The sequence below is a fragment of the Myiozetetes cayanensis genome, unplaced genomic scaffold, assembly GCF_022539395.1.
Source record: "Myiozetetes cayanensis isolate MyiCay16 unplaced genomic scaffold, myiCay2020 scf9, whole genome shotgun sequence".
NCBI classification, from domain to species: domain Eukaryota; kingdom Metazoa; phylum Chordata; class Aves; order Passeriformes; family Tyrannidae; genus Myiozetetes; species Myiozetetes cayanensis.
Window position 1 is genome coordinate 18,633,252 of NW_026088185.1, and position 22,117 is coordinate 18,655,368.

Below are 22,117 nucleotides of genomic sequence, written 5' to 3' on the forward strand. Positions count from 1 at the left end.
ACAACTGAGACAAATGGCAAAAAAATCAAATGGATAAAAATCATTCTGCCCTCTTTAACTACTACGGAGCGTGATGGAGATCTCGAGCAGGAGCTGCTGGTACACTGTGATGCACATCCTCCCTTGTCACCTTCCCCCTTCCGCAACATGCGACAGAAAGAGCTGTTTGGGTTCTTGTTCCCATTTGCAAACAGTGGTGGTGCTGGTTATCTGTGCTACAGGAGTTGTACAGTGCAGTCCTAGTCCCACTGACTCAAATCTCCTGTGCAAAACAGTCCTCTACAGCTTCTCCCAAACAGACAGCAGTGGTGCAAAGGAAAGCATCACAAGCTGCACGTTCCTTTGCCCCATGACTGAAATGTTGTACTTCTAGAAGGGCATTTTCTATCCCTCCTTAGGTTTTTTCATCTTTCTTTTCTCCTCTTTTATCATTCTTCTCACTGGTCAGAAACTGCAGGAAAAACAATTCTCCCTCTCCTGGTAGGAGCTTCCCTTATTTAGGGCAGCCATAGGCCTTTATGCCATGTGGCTCTTCGCTGAGCCCTCCACAAAAACCACCTAAAAATGTCAGGAAATCAAAGTACATCCACCTGCTACAGTTTCAAGGTTAGCTTCATGCTTTGGTACAGCAGTTTTAATTGTCCTGCAGCTAAACCACAACTCATGAAGTGCTCGATAGTTGTACTGAAAACATAAGTACACCCTTATTAAGATTTACCCCCAAAAGCACAGCCTCACTCTCCTCCATTTGGTTGCTCTGCAAGACACTGTGAACCAGAGTTTCCCAGGGAGGCTTTCTTAGATTCTGCAGCAAATGCCCCATTTCTGTACAAACAGAACGTGGTGGAGGAAAGAAACATACAGCAGGACAGGCAAGCCCTCCTCTGTCTCAGCTCTGCCCTTTCAGAGCACAGCCGGGGAACTACTGCTGTGTCCAATTATTGCCTCTCTTCCAAGAGCACCAAATCCTTCCCCTGATCCAACTCTCATCCAGCTGGCACAGACCACTCCTTTAGCTGTGTTGATGCCTCTGTGAAAGCACCAGCTCTCCCCTGGTGCCATCCATCACACACAGAGCACAAACTGAGCTCTTGCAGACCACACACTGGAGAAGGTTGCCCACATGTGGTGGGATGTGGGTGCATACACAGGATCCTCAGGGCCCTCTAAAGCTTTGGGGATTGAACCAGTTCATCATCTCTAAGGCACATAAACATGATGCTACTTTTGGAAGGACACTCTCTCTACATAGTTATCTATTTCATGAAAACTCAGAGTTCTCTCTACATAAGGCACAACCATTTGTGATGTGAATTTTAACACACAGAAGCAGTCATACAAGAGGAGGATTAGAAGAACACTTTTGGTCATATCTTTATGATTCTCTGTATATTGAATTAAAAAAAAAAAACAAACCTGCAATGTTAATAGATACACACAGAGCCACTTGAGCTGTATTTGAACACTCAATAGTGAGGACTGAACTCCTCTTAAGGCTGACTGGTCTTCTAAAATGAAGTCACAGAAAACATGGTCTCACTGGTCCTTTTGAATTAATGAACCCAAACAGCTACAGAATAAACACCATCTATAATCCTTTTGCTATAGTCAATCATTTAACAAAATTGTAGTTTCAAAATACTGTAATATACATAAATATTCATATTTATACATGTGAGCTTCCAAGCAAAAAACAAATATTCTGAATTCCAAAGAAGAAAAGGGGGCAAAAATTTGTATCGTACTACCAAGTCTCACTTTCAAAATTACATATCCATGAAGATGCTTATCTTACTGTCTCTCCAGTTCTACTTTTACTTACAGTTAGCTCTATTTTATGATCTATGACACTGAAAACAACCCTCATTATGTAATGACTTTAAAACCATGGATACCCCTTAAATTACTTCTCACCTTTAATTCTTAATTGATATATAAATTTTGGGGGAAATTTAATTTGGAATAACATTAAAAAAAACCTTACTCCCTCTGGTAACATCTAGTTGAACACCTCTTTCTGACAGAGGTATCAATATCATTTAACAGTTGTGTAACATTTAGGTCAAACACCAGTTCTGTCAAAATTAGGAAATATATATACAGAATACCATGATTGACTGGCAACATCACAAATAAATGAACTCATTTTCATATGCAGGGCCAAGGGAATTATTTTTCTAATTTATTCAGTTCATATGAATTGAGAAGCAAAGCTACATTAACTGTCAGGGGTTTAGATAAGCTGCTTTCGCTTACATCAAGTGCTGCAGCACATGAAGCACTTAAAAACTGCTCCGTCATTCGTTAAGAGCCTAAGCAAGTTCTTCATTATGACACTGAAACTGAATTTATAAAATGTGCTTAGAAATGTGGAAACTGTCCATTCTGTTAATCCCCAATGCATATGTAAAAGCTTGATAAATCTGACTTCACAAAAAATTGAGACACAGAAGCGTGGAATAAAAAGAAAGTAAGTACAATTGCAGACAGGGCCACAGTAATACAAAATGATTCAAATGTATAACACTTGTATGCTGTATCCATTTAAAACAGGGAGGTGGAAGTGAAAATAAACTACATAGTGCAATATAAACATGTACTAAAATAAAAAATGCATTGCTCGGCTTTCTCCATGGAACTGACCTCTCCTCCAGCCCAAGGTAATTAATTGGGCATCACCTCTCCCTGTGCCAAAGCCAGAGCTGCCTGTCAGCTGCCAGCTGAGCAACTCTGCCTCTGTGTTCTGCATCGTCCTCCAGAGAGATGTTATGCAGGAATCACTTCTTTGGGAATGGATACAGAGGAATGGGAAACTGTTCTACTCCGAGGCAAACAGCATTTTGCTAATGGCCATTCCTGACATATATGCTCCTCATTCCCTCTTCTCTCAACCAGAGACATTTAAAAGTTTCTGGTTGATGCTAGCTAACTCCAACTAATTATAAAGTTAGAAGTTCAATAAATACAGTTTTGAGCCTCACATCACTTCAAACTGACAGATACAGAAAATCTGAGACACAGGGATACAGATACACCTAAACAAAGGCTCCATCGACCAGGGCAAATCTATATTTTCTTCAGAATTTGCAGGATAAGAAGTAAAGCCCACAAATCCCACACTGCAGAAAGGTCAAACTAATACACAGCCTCTACTGCTCACTGTAAGTAGAATTCTACTATTTATTCTGGCTTCACTCTAGGATCTAATCACAATTTCATATTTGCTCTTCCTCGTATCTCAGCAGATTTTACAGCAGTCAGTTTTTCTCATTGTACATTCAGTACCAGTACTAACATTAGGCATCTCCCATTCTCTTTTACCACTGTGCCCCCAGCAGCCCCTTGTCACCCGTTCCCAAACTCATTCAAATTAACCTTTTTAAAACATGGATTAATTGCTTGACTTTGCTCATGATGCCGCCTGCCCAAGCTACATCAGCACAGATGAAGCAGATGGTGAGCTCCAGTACAGGGGAAGGAAGAAACAGCCAAGAGTAAATACTCCCCAAGTGGCACTACTGTCAAAACCTACGTACTATAACACGTGTCCTGAGAGCCTGCTGTCTCAGGCAGGACTGCTGTTTGTACTGAATAGATCACCAGGTCCTGTGGCAGCACGTGCATGTATGTACCACCTCCTGCACAAACCTGAACTAAACCCCATTGACCCCTCCTCATAAAAACTGTGAGTTTTTTCCCCATTTCACAACAGTTTCTGTGATGGAGATGTGACTTCAAAGGTTCCTACGCAGAGTTGCTCATTCCTACCCCTGAGCTGCAGTTTGTTGCCCCAGTATGACACTACAAACAATCACTGAAGCGAGCTAGCTTAGAGTGAAACATCAGCAAAACACTGTAGTAAAAATAACCAAGCATTTCAGTTTATCCTGCAGTTCCCCCCTCCAAGTGCTTCCACTGCAAAGATCCTTAATGTTTTACTGAATCATTCTATGCTGACATATTTTGTCTGTCAAAACAGGCACAAAAACTTCAGCCTTCACAGAGATTTAAATCTTTAAAAAATACGTATTCTTTTATTTCAGGGTTGTCGTTCCTGAAACTCTGGCTAGTTGGACTAGTCCATTAAATTCACATCTGAGTTTAGTAATTATTGCCTCCAGCTGCTCCTTCCCTGCCCCGTGCCAGAAGCTATTATTCCCCCTTGCACCACAATAATTGTTTATTTGATCACCACTGAAACCACATCTATCCCTAGAAGAACAATTTACTTAAGTACGGCCCGTGGGACCAAGTGTACATTAAATTTTGCAACATGAACTCCATAGGAGAAATAATCCACTACACCATTCCCAGTTCAGACTTTATCTTGTTCCCCTCTCTTCTTTCAAACGGTACACATTATTTAGGCCCTTTTTGATAAAGTATCTCTTTGCTCAAGATTTCCTTATTTCTTCTACTTTACCTTGCTATGGCTGCATGAGCTGCTCTTTATCTTTCCTTTCAGTTGCCATTTTCAGCTACAGGGAGATTTAGGTGCAGCTGTGAAAGACACTGGACACAACCAGTGGCTTTGGCAAGTACAGTGGAGCAATTCTGTGAGTCTTTACAAGTTACTTTGTTCAACTCTGCCAGACACACGAAATCTAAGGCATTATTTATGAGGAATGATAGCTGGGTGGTGGAAAACCAAGATAAAATTGTGAGTTCTGCACCTAGGTGGTTTTAACTGTAAATATTTATGTATATTTAAATAAAGGAGCTACAATTAAATAAGGGTGAAAAGATAATGGTACTTGCATTCCACAGATTTTTGCAGGTTGGGGGGTTTGTTGTTTGTTTGGTTTAGAAAATTATCTTTTTAAATAAATGAAGATGGAACTAGCTTCTCTGGAAAACTGCTTTCAACTGAAATAATTTTAGGTTGAAAATTAAACAGAAAAATATGGCATGTTGGTTTGAAGTTTTTTTGCTTCTATGACTTTTCTGAGTTTAAATTGTTTGGAATCATAGTAATGCAGTCATAACACAGATCTTTTCCTCTCAGACTTTTTTTTTTTAACAAATCTTTGGCTGAAGTATTGTGCAGGTCAAGCTGATGATTTAAAGGGTTAGCTTCAAAATGGCAGAGTGACATCCCCATCTGAAATCTGCAGTGACTATTTCTCCACCATCCTCTTAAGCTTCTTCAGTTTACTGCAGCATGTCACCTTCTAAGTGCTCTGAGCACTCTGCCCTGTACCTGAAAAAATCTGCTATTCTGTATTTCTCAGAAGGCTGTGTGACTCTGAGAAGTGTGCAGTTAGATCATAAACACCAATCCTATGAATGCCACCTTCAAGTGAAACTACTCCTTCAAACTTCTACACTCTAACTACAGATATTCATTTTATGCTCTAATTTATGCATTAAAAACATGTCCTCAAATTGCCTCCTTTGCAGCATTCTGGGGCCTGCAGACTAAGGTAGGAAAAATATTCTAAGGAGTGAGCAAAAATATTCCAGCTCGACTGCATCTGTGCATCTCCAAAGTAAACTATTTCATGGCAAAGTGGATGATATCTCAGCTGTAGCTTCCTACGGGACTTTGTGCCAAACCAGTATCAACAGGAATACCAAAAAATACTGAAAACCGGTGCAGAAAACATGAGAACTGCTCAAATGCATTCCCAATATGCAACACTCCCTGCCAAGAAGCCTTTACAGTCCACAGTACCACCAAATTATTCAAAATATTGCCCAATGAAATCTAACTTGCAGCAATCCAGCCCTGATATGATGAATGCATGGAGAATTCCATCAAGTCTGGAAGCCCCCTCTGTTAAGAGCTGCTTCCAAAGCAAGCAAGTTCTTAAAATGCCAAAATGAGCAGTGCACGATCAGTCCCACAGCCATTCTGTCAACAGCCTATCAACACAATCTTAATTTTGCCTCAGATAACTCGGTCAACCATACACAAAATTCATTAACTTTGTCCCACTGCTCAATCTAGGTCAGGTCTCAATCAGAATCACATGAAAACAGACCCCCCAAGCAGTATGAATACATGTTGAATAGCGTAGGTTTCAAGTTACGAAATCCTTGAGGCTTTGTTGTGCTAATGGTTCATAAACTAACCTGTTAATATAGTTTAATTACTGCAATAATCTGATGTTCATTGCAAAAAGAAACCTGGGCCCAAGAGGAAAAACAGTAAAATCTCAAACCAGAAGCAAGAAGAGTTGTTTTAATAATTTCCCCCAATCTGCAATTAGAACTGTGGCATCATTCTTCTAGATCAGTTTTTGACATCACATGATGCTTTCCACCTCAGGCTTCCAGAAACACACTGACAAACTTGCAGATGGATAGGCACTAAGAAGCCAGTCTTTTGACATTATTGCAAGCTACAAAGTGTAGGGTTTAGTATAAAGAAGATGCTTAAGGTGCCAAGAAAAAACCCAAAACAATCTACTGTTTTCCTCTGATGAGGAAAAACTATAATCTGGTTTTGGGCAAGAAACCCTTCTTCTCATTGTCAAGGCTGAATCTGAAAAGTGATGGGTCTTAAGTCAAGTAGGAAGATGAGTCCTTGCAGAACACAGATACATTGTTCTATTTATTACACTGTTAATCCTTGTACAACTGTGTATGTAAGGTGATGTCTTAAAATCAAACTGAGGTATGTAACTTGTTTAAAATAATAAGCAAGATGAAAATTTTTAGCTTAAAATAAACTTATTTCTCACATATATTATGCCTACTTACATTATTTCTGTAACAGCTATTAATCATTGCTCAACTTTCAATAAACTATTTCTCAACTTAATCTCTATGTAAATTTTGTCTAGCATCCACACCAAGAACAGCAGTGCACTTATCCAATTACCCAATAATATTCAATTGCCTGTGCTTCAGCTTGCAAGAGGTGCATTTAAACTTTAACTCAAAACTGGTATGTGTCAGATTCTTATGTAAAAGAAATTGGAAAATTTATTTTTACAAATTCATACATAAAATTTTTAGATGTTAAGTTCATCAGCCTACCTCACAGAGAATTTAAATTAAGACAGAAAGTTACCCAAAGTCCCTCTGTAAGGATGTTTCTTTCACCAGGTAAAACTGATATTGGGTAAATTAAAATACTTGCTCTGAATTTTTATCCTGCATCGGCTGGGTTAGTTTTCTCCAGGGATTGTATGCAGAGTCTATGCTGTAGAGGCGCATGTGCATGGCCAACACGTGGAACAGCTGATCTGAAAGGTGAAGACAAACCGCTGATTATTATATACAATGATACAAAGTATTTCCCATGAAATTGCCATCATGTATTTCAAGATTCTGCAAAGTCTGTCATCTCATTCCAACTAAGCTGGTACTCTCAAAAGCGTATTTTTATTATGTATTTATTTATTTTTAAAGTAAGATTTTGAAGAGAAGTAAGATTTCAATAGAAGGCAGTGACCCATAGGCATGCATAAGGAAAAATGCCTTTTTTTTCTCTCCTGAAATTCTGAAACAGAGAAAAGCTGTTTAGAAAGCTTTGGCCAGATCTCAGTTGTTTTGGTGCTCCATGTACCTAATTTCAGGTCTTTTTAAAAAATCCTATTTCATATGCTGTTAAGTTGCTAAGGTTCCATGCTCACTTTACTTCCCTCTCCAGCTTGTGCCAGAAGTCAGGATTTCCTAAACACTTCTTCTAAACAGAGACTGATATACTTTTATTTCACAGCCTTTCTTCCCCTCTCCCACAATTAAGTTCTGTGCACAACATATTTGAAATTAACCTAAAGCTGCTAGAAATTACAGCCCAGTATCAGTAGGATCATTTCAGCTCTTCATTCTTAAAAGGGTATTATTATTCTTGTAATATTGCCTTCTCTTGGTTATTTTGTAGCTAACTTTTGGATGAGGGGAAAAAACCAAACCAAACCCAGCAAACTTCTGACCACACATGAAGGATGCTCAAGTAGCAACAGCCTTTATAACAGAGATTTGTCTATACAACCTGCAGGCAAAGTTTGCTGATATTCATCAATTCAAAACCTTCTGTACAGCCACTGTATCAAATATACTATCTGCAAAGCACTTGTCGAATTTTTCAAACAAAGGATGCATAACTATTCATGGAGATTTACTGCAGTATCTTCCACTAAAATGCACAGTTTTCATTTCTCCGTGGATCATATGACCAAGACAAATAAAGATAACATCTAATCTTTTCTTCCCTTAAGCAATCCAAGAAGGCCAGCACCATCTATGCTGACAGCATTTTCAGAGATGTATATGCAATGAGAAACACAGAATGGTTGGAATTGGAAGGGACCTTTAAAGGTCATCTGGTCCAAGCACCCTGCAACGATCAGGGACATCTTCAACTAGATCAGGGACTATTAGGGACTCAGACTTCAATTCTTTTTCTGTGTTTATAAAACATCATCATTTGCCACAATTCTGCTCACTATTTTTCTTCCTGTCACACTATATCTTGCTATTTGCTGCCATGCCTGTTTCTCCTGTTCACTTTTCTGGGACCCTGCTTCCTTCCTCCCTTTCATTTTAACTTTTTCCCTTAGCATACTGACAAAATCTTTCCCCTCCACCCCTCTTATTCTTTCAATTGATCCCTTTGCCTCTTTCTCTCTTAATTTCTCTCCCTTCTCTCTACAACCCACTTGCTCAACCTACAGACTCACTGGTCCTTTTTAAAGTAGAAACAGCAGCTATTAATTTATTTTCCATAAATAGACAATTACTCAGAGGTACGCAACGGCCAAAAGAGTCGCATGATGAAGTCAGCTGACTGCCACAGCCTGAGGGCTGCAATTAGCTCCTGGGGTTTGTAAAATAATTGGAGATGTAGATGGCATTGGAATTGATAGCTGTCACCTGCTTTCTGAATAAAAACAGTCAATGAGGACAAAATAAGTCATCTATTCTCCTGGTAGGAGATTCGTAGCAAAACACTGCTTTGCTGATATAGTTCAAAAGCCTGAAAATATATTTTATCAAAATAATAAAAAAAATCAAGCGGGTTTTATTTGGAAAGAAACCAACTGAAGTATCTGTTCCTTCCCTCTTGTCTGTTCACCAAAAGAAATGGGGTTTTTATTCTCAACTGCTCCTTGCCTCAAACAGAAATTAGCAACTGTGCAAAATGAAAAATAAATTAATAATTGTTCATTAATTTTATTAGTTCATCCTCTGGTCTTTTAACAGCTTTCTCCTGAGCTTTTACTAATATGAAATCAAGCAGGCAAATTCAAATCCTAGCACTGGAGAATTTCTTTGTAGTCTCCAAGTGTGTAACATTTACGGCATCAAGACACTCCAACGCTGACTGTGCCCAGCAAAACACCGCTCAGCAGCCGCGTGAGGTGGCACTTTCTGTCTGCGATCTGTCTGACACTTCCTGTCACAACAGAACAAGAACTACAGGTTTACTGATAACAAATGATGAGAAGTGAATGCCGAAAAAAATTGACTATGATCCTCCTCTCCTCATAACTTCGTAATACTTGAGACAGGCTGCATCCAGTTAATTTGAATAAATAATAATAATAAAAAATCACATTCTGGATGCACAATATAACTTATTGCTGCAAGTTAACCTATTGTGAGAGGAGCAATAAACTCAACTGGACGGTACTTTCAAAAGAGCAGCTCAAAGGATAAGATGCTGCAAGAGGAAGCATTCTGATGCTGCTCCTCTCATAAAAAACAGAGGTAACGGGTATTTTGTGTACATCAACACAATGCCTGCACTAGCACCTGCAGGATGCATTCTTTACTATTTTTAATACTAAAGTACACTCATTTTACAGATGTTGACAAACCTTTTCAGGTCTAGTGTGGTGTGCACAGAGATGAACACATAGCAATTTGACTGATGAATGGCAGACCTTCCAAAAATGTTGTGCTGAACTAACAAAAATGAGTGATTCAGGAAGTTGCATGTAGGTGTAAGTTTTTGTCTCACTAGTGATCTTGGTTAGGTCTTTGCCAAAGAGATCCCAAATTACTGCATAAATTTTGTTGCCTTTTTTCTGATCTCTTGACTGTAAACTAAATTCTCAAATTACCAGAGCTGAAATCAGATGATTTTTTCTGTTATTAATGACAATTCCACAATGTATAGCAATGTGCTGTAATAACGATAACAAATAAAACTAAGGAATTAGCTGACTTTCTGTTTATTCCCCATCTCTAGGGAGGACATAAAGAACACATACTGCTGTCATGGAAATCTCTATTTTGCTATTTTGATCCAGACTTCTCTTTGACCATTGTATAAATTACTATTCATATTTACAATGTGAAAAGATCACACAACGCAGCAGAGATCACAAGACACAGCAGTTCACTGCAAGTGGAATCAAGAACATCCTTGTCTCAACTGTTAAGATCTTACCAGACTAGAGATGCTACACCCTTCTTCTCCCAAAGTTTCCTGGTACTAACAAGAAGAATGTCAATTATAACAAAAGCCACTTGATACAACCAGATGGGACTTGATTGTTAATAAGGAGACTGAAGAATTTTTTCCTCCCTGTACAGATTTACATAGTCCACTTAGCAACAGCAGCTGCAAAGACCTGCTGACAGCATCACTGATGATCATTTATCTCTGATCCATTAATCTGAATCAGTGAATTAAAAAAATGTGAAGGTCAGGAAAAGCCTATTAAGGCATTAAGACATGATAGTCTTTACAAAATCTCAAGTCGCAATTGCTGATGAAGCAGCTAATTATCCTCGACACCAAACTTGCCAGTGTATGAAATGAACTTTGCAAAGAGAGTTCTAACAGTACCTCTCTGTGCTTCTCCCACACTACATATTAATGGCATACCAAAGTTTTTAGAAAATACTGAAGGATCACCTGTTGGTGAGAAAAACTGCTTCTTCAGTTACCATGAATGGGCACCAAGGATCTGCAGATTGACAGCTCCTAACTGATCCCTTTCCCACAAATAAACATAAAAAATAAACAACTCTCTCCCTACCCACCCCCCAAAAAGAAGCAAAAGAAAACCTAAAAAACCCCCAAAACCTGCAGCACCAAAATCTCAACCATCAATGGGAACCCACTACAGAGGCATTCCTGAAAACTTCTGTAATTTTTTTATTTTCAGTAGTTGCAGAGAGCTGGGTAGGAATCTTTGCAACCATATTCACATTAACAGATTACAGGAAAGAAACAACTGGAACTTAACAGATCTTAAAAGAATTAGGTTTTTCTTCCTACAGAAATGACCAATACTAAGCAGTTCCAAGTGTCAATCACCATATTGATAAAATGGAGGCAGCCATTACTTTCAATAGAATTGAAAAACTGGATACAGAGGGAGTATGAATAGCTTAGAAAATCCTTCACGTCACAGTGAGTTTCTGTGCTCCCAAAACCACATAATGAACAGTGATTGAACTGATATTAACATCATAATCCAGACACAGCCTTCAAATGAACAAGAGAAAAAACCCCGATCAACTAAACAAACCAACCAACCAACAACTCCCACGGAACAAAACTGTATCTCCATGGTCAGAACCACCACAGAACTTACAAAGGGGCTAGCCATTTTATTTAAGGAGTTTAAGTAAGTCTTAAAATTTTTTTTTCTGTCCTGTTGTAAATTAATGTCCTTTCCAATTAATGCAGTTGATGCTGCAATGCCAGACTGCTATCTGTGGGAAGTGTAAGGATAAGGAGCTCATTTACAGAGAAAATGAAGCCAGAGGACAAGAGGATAGAACATTTAATCCTTCCCCAAACCCCTAATCCGATCCTTATCACAAAGGGGAAAAGGAAAAAAAAAAAAAAGAAAACAGCCAGAAAGAAGAAAAGAAAAGAACAATTTAAAAGTTAAGAGGAAGAAACTACTAGATTATAAGTTCATTCATAGGTAACTTTTAAATTTTGTGGAACTGTTCATCAACTATTGCAAGATTACCAGAATAATGACAGCAGAGAAAAACACATCACACAAGAGAATCATAGAACGTTAAGGGGTTGGAATGGACCTTAAAGATCATCTAGTCCCAAATCCTTCCACCATGGGCAGGGACACCTCCCACTAGACCAGGCTGTTCATGGTCTTACACAAAAATTGTACTGAGAAGTCATAATCATTTAGCCTTAATGCTGTGTCTGAACTCAGTTCCATAAATACAGCACAACGAAAACAAAGAGCAAAACAGATCTCTTACACTTTATAAAACAGAGAAATAAGGCCTGTACAATTGTTATATATCATAATTATCTCCTAAATCCAAGAGAATTTTCAAGGCCATAGACTCTAATACTATAACGTGGTCCTTAAAACAGGACTCAATTTTTAAGTAATAAGTAATAGGACTCTATTTTGATCTTTTGGTTGCACACACACACAACCTTTAAGCCTTCAAATGGTAATTTTACAGCCAAATTTTCTTCACAGTTCTTCTCACACAGACTCAGTCACTGACACTAACAGCTACATTAATCATTCTTAAATTTATTTCCCAAGAGCAGCTGCCCTCCTGGTGCAATCTACTAAAACAGCTCTTGACCTATTTGTTCCCACCTCCTTCCTTGACATTTGCTGCTCTAACAGCTCACCTGGGACAATATATTCTGTTTGCCACAATATCTAATCACCAAACTTTACAGTTGTTACAAGACTAATACAGAGTGGGATGCTTAATGACAAGAGAAACACTCCAGTATCTCACACACAGGAAGAACAAAAGTGGGCTATACTTGGGGTTACTTCTGCTGAACCTGAGTGATGTTTAAAAACAAAAGCAGTTTCAATATTGTGCAACAAAGGCTTCAACAAAACAGTCTTCAAGTCCTAGGTAGGCTATGGATTTTTAAAATCATTCTTTCCTCATCATGTAAGGCAGTGTAGAAGTTGAAGGTACACTTTAAGTGAATCTTCAAAAACAGGATTACCTCTTGGAAAAATAAATGAGTATGGAAAATGGTAAAATCTACTACAGAACAGGCATATATAGAACTGCAATTTTATATCTTTTAAATGCAACCATATGGCAGGGGCAATGAAGGAAACACACAATTATATAATGGTTTAGCGAAAAGAAACCCTGTTTTTTTAATATATATATATATGTATATACAAAACTAGCTCTGATCCCACTAGTTATATTTAGCCTAAAGTCCAAACAGGTCCATTCTAGGAGAACTGCATTACCTTACATTACAAAACAAGTCTATTTTAGTGCAAGATTAAATATGACTAGCTTGCTACATAACAGTTTTACTAAGTACCAATACAGAACATAACACCATGTGAACATTTGAACAACGAACACATGACATTCACGTCTCCAAGTTCCTTAATGCAAAACCACATCTGTATACATGGCACCTTTCACCTGGAAGTTTATAAGGCCTTCAATTTTTGGGAAGTGCAAGGTAAATATTAAAAACACCAGTATGACTGATTTAGATGTAAATAAGACAATTTATCATTCTACCCCAAAGTGTGGAAAACACCAAGCTCATTGTGGTAAGATGCCATCTGTACCACACCTTCATCAGAAATATGATGAGAACCCCTTTAGCTATTGCTAAAGGAAAAAGGACTACTACAACACAAACAAAATTACACAGCAGTGTAAGAAAGGAACAGAACAATATCAATGTAAACAAAGTGTAATGTTATTGTAAGTAGAAAAAAAATTAAGGTACGTTATGTTTTTAAAAAAAAAAAATCAATACTGTTTTCAGTTAATATTCTACCATTTCAGATTAAACTCCTGGGTGCAAGTACACAAAAACAGTTGAATCATATCATGAGAAAAAAAAATTCTTCTCCCTAAATCCATCCACAAGTCTAATGACATGGGGGACAATCCTTAAGGTCCCTTCCAACCAAAGCCACTGTATAATTCCAAGAAAACAAAGTTCTCCTTATTGGGCTATTTAACTCTTGATACAGATAATTAATGCACAGTTTCACAGTGGAATTGCAACCAAAAAAATTATGTATTTTATAAATATTTTATATTTTGTAAATTAACACATTTTTAGAAACAACAGTTGATGTAATCTTACTTAAAGCTTCTAGTTTAGAAGACAATTTTTGTCCTTCTCAAGTGTGAAGAAAATTTCTGTAAGTTTAGTTTGTTTTCTTAAGTTTAGTTTGTTCCAGTTATCTATTTTGATGACCAGGAAAACTGATTTATTTTCTGAGACATACAGAAAACGGCAAAATACTAAAAATGCTGGAAAAATTAATATGATACATGAATTTAAACAGGTCTTAAAATTGTCTTGTCTTGTTGAAGTAACCATCCAGCCTAGGACAATTCCTCAGTGCAAATACATTCTCCATGTATCATTTCCAATTTTGTAATTCTCCAAAAAGAAATTTCTCCAGTGATTAAAGTATTTTCCATGCATTTCAAGACTTCAGAAATACGCATTAGAATTCCTGACAAATCTTTCCACTGGCTGTCAGCAAAAGGGGTGCTTCCTTTCAAAGTCAGGCCCTAAGTATGCAAGATGAGGTTGAAAGGATGGCGTGGTAAAGAGGAAGAAAAAAACTGAAAAATGTATTATACGAACCACAAAGTGTCAGCTACCAGACTCAGACTGGTGGGTTTTTCTTTCTTTCTTTCTTTCTTTTTTCTTCAAATAAGCCCAAGCAAAGAAAAAACACTTTGAGGTAGTTCCTCCTTTTGTGTCAACTGATATAATTCAAAGAGTGAGGCTACAGAGATGCACACAGAGAAATCTGCCCACCACTCTGGTGGTTCAACCACTCTCTGCAAAATCATAATCTTCCAGCATCTCCTGATATCAGCTGGTGATGAAACACCATCAGAAACCTCATATTTTATATCTATCTATAAAGATTTTAAGTTGGTACATAAAACACAATATACTGATATGATGTCAAACATGTCAGTGTTTTAAGATGTAAGGAACGTATTTCATCCCGCTTTTAACTTAAAAAATAAATCATATAGAGAAACTGAGATCTCCTCATTTTGAAAAACTATCAGTGAGATAAAAATATGACCTTGCAGATTACAGGCCAATTCCCTGCACTCATTCTTCTAAACTCTAAAATGTTAAAAAATTGTATGACTAGTAAAGCCATGTGAAAACAGGGATACACTCCTCATGTGTAACATCATTATGAACTTTTTCACTTTCAAGAACTTTCCAATTTTAAGCTGAAATCTCCACCCTAAACCACTCATCATCATCTTCCAAATAATATGGTTGTGAAATGGTTAACACAGTAGCAAGTTGCTAAAATTCAAAGAGAAAGTGTCCATCTTTCTAGGTGAACATACAATTAAAAATATATCATAATTCAAGTAGAAATTATCTGCAGAACCTTGGTTTATTAAATGCTTCAAATTGGCAAACAGTGATCTGGAGATGTTCTTTTAATACACACACTTTTCAGGTACCTTGGCCTGCTGAGAAAGGGATGTAATGATGGGAAAAGACAACGTGCAGTTCAGTTAAAACTACATTTCAAAACCACAACACATGAATGATTTTACTTGAACTGCATTTCCTGGCAGTTACAGAAGGCTTTTGTCCTAGAGGGGATGTGGACAACATAGCACCTGATGCCATTTCTTTGGTGGCTTGTCACCTCAAATGATGAGGAAAACATCCCCCACAAATCACATACTAAAAGGTAGACGTAGGCCTGAGCTTTCTGACATTTTTATGACTGAATCTGCTGCTATTGCTGCAGGAGCTTGACTTAAACAAATATTAGTATTAGCTGTACTCTCCAGCTCTATTTTTCCTGACAAAAGAAAATGTTCACTTCAGTAAAAGATTAAAATACTTTCTCTTCAGAAAAAAAACCCTTCTGACAATGGGAACTGCTTCATTTGACAAATATTAAAGGTTTCAGAACAACAAAGATTTGAGAGTTTCTACAAAAGAAAATTTGCAAAACTCTCCTGCCAGTGGAGGAACTAGACAAATTAAAGATATGGGAAACGGTAGCTGCACATTGCTAAGTATATGATCGAGTAATGAGCTACATTAGCATTCAGAAAAAACAATTTCTTTACTATTCCTAGCAACAGCCAGGTGCTTCATCCTTAAAATACTTCTAGTTTTACTCATGAAAACACGGACATATTAAAAAATATTACATGGATATTATGACAATTGATTTCTAAATAGATTATATTCACAAGACATGAACAGCTCTAAGGAATAATTTGTGCAAATTAGTTTTCCGATTTCTCCAACAGAAACAAAAAAACCAAAGACTACTTATGGTAAAAAAAGTTTTAAAAGGCAAGAGTTGACATAATTTAGAAAATGTTAGAAAGAACTAGACATTTTTATTCATTATTCTAATAACTCCTATTCCTTTCAATAACGTAAAACTTACTTAAACATGATCTTTTCCCAGCTGTGCTTGCACCTCCTGAACACAAATTTCCTCCTCGATGGACCAGTTCAAGTTCCAAGTTTGTTCTGTAACAAAAACATAACAGTGTTGAATGGAACAGCATTACTGAAGCTTCTACACACATGAATGAGTCGTGACAAACTCCCAGCACACACCAAATAAAAGCATACTGTGAACTAATCTTGAGCTTGAGATACTGCCAACAGACAGCTCGGAATAAAACAAGCTTTATGAAGATACTGCCATATGTGGTTGTAAGTACTGCATTATCTGCATTGAGTTGTGACTGAAGAATTAAAAAAATGTTAATTCTGAGGCATTTTTCTGTATGCACACACGGTTCCTTGATAATGGGGGAATTTATGTGCTAATTGGAAAACACACAGATTGGCTAAATTTCAGTCCATCACATACATCTGAAAGAGTGTTCTCTTTACTGGCAGGGCTTTTGTTTTGCTTTAAACAAACAGACAGTACAACGGATATGGCATCAACTAACCAAGTATGAACACAGTCTAAATTATAATGAAAGCACTGACCTTTAGAGATAAGTTAGTTAATAAAAGCCTTGGAGGTTAATTCTGAATCAAACAATGGCATTCACTGCAGCTCATTAGTATGAAACAGGAGTTGTGTCACTAAATCTCTGCATGTCCCACTGATGCTTTCTTTCTTAGTATTATTGTAATCTGATACTTAGGCACCAATGGTTTAGGCCAAATTTGATAACTTTGTTTAATTTTGGAATTGGATGCTTCAGTGCTGCATTATCTTCTACCCCCAAGATTTGGAGCAAACAATTTATTTTATATTCTCTCAGAGCTTGTTTTAATAAGTCAACATACATTTCTTCAATTAAAATAAAGGAATATAATTCTTTTATTCTGAAATGTTATTTTGCTAATTCAATCCAAACTGCAAAGTTCACTCTAAACATATTTTGTCCTTTAATGAAAAATCAAACAATTTTAGGTTCAAAATGATGTAACTGAATACATATTAAAATCTATTCTAGAATTTTAGGAACATAGCGTATCTAAGCTAGGAACACACACCCCCACAGACATATATTTAAGAAGAAACTACAGGATGACTATTTTAATCAAAACAAATTATTTTTTAAGAATTTCAGCTCCATCAACTTGAAAGAATAACACACTTTTGATATGCAATGTTTGTTAAGATACTTTCATATGTTTTTAAAATAGCAACATTTCTGAATATTACTATCCCTAAGTTTGCAGCTTATGCCATCCATTTCTGAAGGAATGCTTTAATCCTCTCTACTCAGAAAAGGCAATTTAACATTGATAATGTGCCTGCTCAGAGCTCCATCTGGTTGCTGCTGATAAGGGCATCTGTGTGACAGGGGAATTTTCCACTCTTCAGGCGATTTGCAGTGCTCACTGAACTTCTAAAAATCTACCAGCAAGGAAGCAGGGACGGGGATTTCATATTAGTGGACAAAATAGCAACTGTAGATCAGCATGTGCTAGTTCATCATGGGAATATAAAGAAAATCAGTATGTTTTATTTCTACAAACCTTCTGATAACTAATTTGTACAACAAAATTAATGGCAGTCTTCCCTTAAATCCAAGACATTTAAGATTTCAATCAAAAAGACTACCTGAATATCTAAAAATAATTTTCTAGATCTAGAATTTTAAATTTTCCTTTCACCAAGAAATATGTACAATTTCACAAAACAAACCTCAGGGCCAATTCTGAAAAAAACCTCTTGTTGATACATACGAGGCATCATATAGCATTTTTTGCTATAGGGAATATAAGGAGAGTTATTTCTGGAAACATGTACTCCTTTCACACATATCATACCAACTCTCACCTCCCACACTTCTTCCTTGCCCCCAGCTTCTCAAAGACAACACCTTTCAGCTCAGCTTTCTTGGAAATGTATTAACCTTTTCCTTCAACACTTCTTTTCCAAGACATACCTGAACTCTGGCATGTAAGTGCACAGCAGAGAAAGCACCTTCTGTGAAAAGGAACACTTACCCACCATAAAATATCCTACATCAGGTACAGACCTCAATCATTTTTGAAGGAGACTTGAAGTGTTATCTCCTCCCTAATTTGAGCTCCTTTCTGCCTTGAGGACCTGAGTATCCTCTGCCCTTTACTGAAGGAAAGAAATGAAGGAAAACTGGGGGCATCCGATAGAAACGTGGAACACAGAGCGGTCTCAGAAAGTATCCTCGCTATCTCAGCCTCCTCAACATGAAGGAAAGAGAGGAGATAGAAAATCTATGTGAGTGACTGTTTCCCCTATCTAAAAATCTTTGCATCGTTCACTGGAGCAACAAATTTTGTAGAACACTGGCTTTATCTTCCTCACTCACAGAAAAAACCCCAAAAGATGGATTTTGCTCAGCTCTCCAGACTCATGATTAAAAACAGACCTACTTCATCCCTTCTTGTGGGCTTGTACTAAAGGAACATATTGGGGTGGGGAGGGTGATAGCATCTTTCTCAGAGTTCACATGAGGATGAGTAGGGGGAAATAAAAATGCAACACCCTTTCCAGAAAAGGTAGATATTTGGATGGACCCCCTCTTCCTATTGGGACAGAAATAGCATATTAAGCACTATCATTTTTCCCACCTCACGTTACAAACACAACATATATATGAAAAAGACACAGATTCTGAGGCACAGACTATAAGGAAAAAACACAGGGCTCTTACATTAGTCTGCACTTGGCTGACAGAAACGGGTCCCTTCCAATTCAGTCTATTCTATGATTCCATGCTTTGCACAGCCAAGAAAAGCACGAGACCCACAGCTATGCAATAGAGAAACAGCCCTCCAAGATACTGCCACAAATGACAGTCAGCAATGCCATGAATGTGAACTATTAAAAATAAAGCTAGGCACACATGAATTTGTGAATGACACGTTACACTACTCTCAAAAATGTCAGCAAAGACAAGGAGGGAGGCATATGAAAAGAGCAGAAATTTAACAAGGTAAGACTGCAGGCAAGACTGCAGCAGGAGGGAGCCAAGGAGCTGCTCTTCCAGCTGTGCATGCAAATCAGAATGCCAAGACCCAGAATGCCCCTTCTGCCAGCAAAACAGAGAGGGGCTAGCCCTCCCACTAAGTGGTAGAGAATTCCTTTGTGATTTCTTTTTCTCTGCTACCAGTGACGTCTGTCTGGATAAGAAAAAATCAAGAAAAAAAGCAAGTTCCTGTTTTCCTGAAGCAGAAAGGATAAGCTATAACAAACTGGCTACATCTCGTTTCACCAGCAGTATTCCCATTCCAGCATGCAGAAATCCACTTCAAAGCTGGCCTCCAGCTGTAAACTAGCATATTTTAAAACAGCAGATGATGTCATTTTCTGATTGAAAATGGAACACAACTTATAAGAAGATTAAGAGTGTTTAATTCACTTGCAAATATATAGAGTCAATACAAATATCACTGCATTCAAATGCTTATTTAAACAGGGGCTGCTTATCATCTTGACCACTTTATCTGTATGTTAAACACCAGGAAAAACTGAATAACAGCTGTAGATGGTCTGACCAAAACCAATTAACTGCTTCAGAACACATGAAACTAGAAATGCTCAGGGTTCCTGGTTGGTAAAGAACAGAAGGGTATCATTACCTCAGAAAGAAATGGATGGAAATAAGAAAGAAACAGGTTGAATGACAGGAATAACTTCCAGATGGCAAGTTACTTCAGTATATAATTTTGTAGTAATTTTAATTGTGGATAGTCCATTGTTTGAATACTTAAAATTAAACAACACATACTAAAATCATGCCAAGAAAACTCTTTCAGTTTGGAAGACAACCAGCTGACTTACATATTATTTCCATAAATACAGTCTGCAAAGTTGTATTAAAACGCCTTTTTAAAAGTTGAATTCTTTTTTTTAAACTGTAATTCTTATGCAATTATCAAGTACTAGAAGCACATAAATCTGGATTGCTGCATTGAAAGGTGCAAGAGAAATTAACCACTTTGTAGCTGATCTGCCAACCACACTCATAAGTGATCTTATGCGTTATGGTAATGACACAGAAAGATTGGATCCAACAGCTGAAATCCTTCAGTCACGGCTAAATGAAAAATTGCTGACACCAGTCTAACCTAACAAGAGGTCACAATGAGTACAAGTGGCATATTCTAATCACAGCAGTGAAATTTCTCTCCCCAGCAGTGCAAGCAGCAATTAAATGCTGCTCTGGTTTGAAGTATTTTTAACTCTTGGAATGAAAACAAAAATCTTGGGCTCTGTGTGTAAATATAAAAATAATATAGAGAGACATTTAAAAATATGTTTAGCTAGTATTTTAAAGATTATATAATATTACACACAGAAATGTACTTTAACACCATGTTTGTACCTTAAATGGCATGATTACATATTTTTATATGCAAAACATTAATTTTGAGCCCTTTGCATTTTTGGAAGGGTATTAAAATTGTAGTGATCAAACACATATAATCTTTTAACTTGCTATGTATAAAATATAATTGCTCTTCTTAATCAGTTAAAATATTCTTGAAGAATACAGATATTTCTTTTAATAGAATTTATTTCTTTTAATAGAATTATACAATAATCTAAGTTGGAAGAGAATTCTGGAGATTAGATAGTCTAACCTTCTGTCAAAAGCTGAGCCTTATATTTGATTACCCGGAATCCTGCCGAGCCAAGTCTTGAATATTTCCACTGCTTATATATTGAAGGCACTCAGCAATCAGAGTTTATGGAACTGCAATAGAAAAATGCTACTGGATGGTATCCCTTGTGTGCTTGCAGCTTCTCTGCAGTCAGCACCTTCCCTGAAGGCCTCAGTGAGTCAGAGTTTGGAAAACTATTTGCTTAATGAGTATTTCAACTTCTTATGGGAAAACCTTCCATTACAGTAACTCTGAATAGATTAACTATTCAGAATATCTTAACACTAATGCTGCAGATGGAAGGGGGGACTGTTTGATTTTCTTGGAGACTTTGACTCCTTTCTCCAGGTTTTATGCCACTGCTGAACATACTGAAAATTAACTAAGAGGTGCATCATTTTGCATATGCCTGCATACGATCAAAAAATGTAACCTTGATGTACTAGGTATTCAAAGAGTACTTTCTGGAGAGGATGAAATAGTTTTCTTCTATATAAAGAAGAAAATATTTGGTGACTAATAACATTAGTAAGAAATAAAAAAAAAACCAAACCAGAAACATACCCACCTGGCTACAGAATACATGAACAGGAAATCGTTGTCAGGTGATCCAGGACTCTTACTGTAATCTGTATACTTCTTCTGTGTGGTACTTTTTATATCTTTCATTACAGATTCCATTTCTTTACTGAGATTGGTTTCAGACTATGAACAAAGACACGAGAGAACATTACTTAATTTTACCTCAACAAATGCAGTGGCTGATTGCAAAGTGTAGCACTTTCATATCTGTAAAACGCATTTGCAGGTTATGAAAAAATATGCATTAAAAGCCAGTATTCTGTCTCACAGAAGTTTTAAAATATTCTGGGAAGTTATTGTGATTTGTTCTGAATATAAAAACATAACTGTTTTGTCCAGCTCCTAGGGTCAAGAGTCTCACTGCTTGTGTTATTTAGAAGTATATTTGCACTTTGCAAGCATGCAAAAATAACACAAAGCATCTCCATCAAGATTGGAAGGCTAACAAAATCTAATTTATTCTGCCTTTCAGAGGACCTCATGAAGCTTTGTAACATGTGAGCATCTGTAAACTGCTCTTTCTGTAAAACA

At 37.2% G+C, this 22,117-nt stretch overlaps 1 protein-coding gene across 3 annotated transcripts in view; it reads right to left on the reverse strand.

Annotated features, from left to right (window-relative positions):
• UBR3 (ubiquitin protein ligase E3 component n-recognin 3) overlaps nt 1-22,117 on the reverse strand; it is a 106,217-nt gene that overhangs the window by 16,689 nt on the left and 67,411 nt on the right. For all 3 annotated transcript variants that reach the window (XM_050340607.1, XM_050340606.1, XM_050340608.1), the window contains 3 exons: nt 21,573-21,709; nt 16,323-16,408; nt 7,088-7,193 (listed from right to left, as the gene is read on the reverse strand). In XM_050340607.1, the coding sequence (XP_050196564.1) occupies nt 7,088-7,193; nt 16,323-16,408; nt 21,573-21,709 (329 nt within the window). The remainder of the gene's footprint in view (nt 1-7,087; nt 7,194-16,322; nt 16,409-21,572; nt 21,710-22,117) is intronic.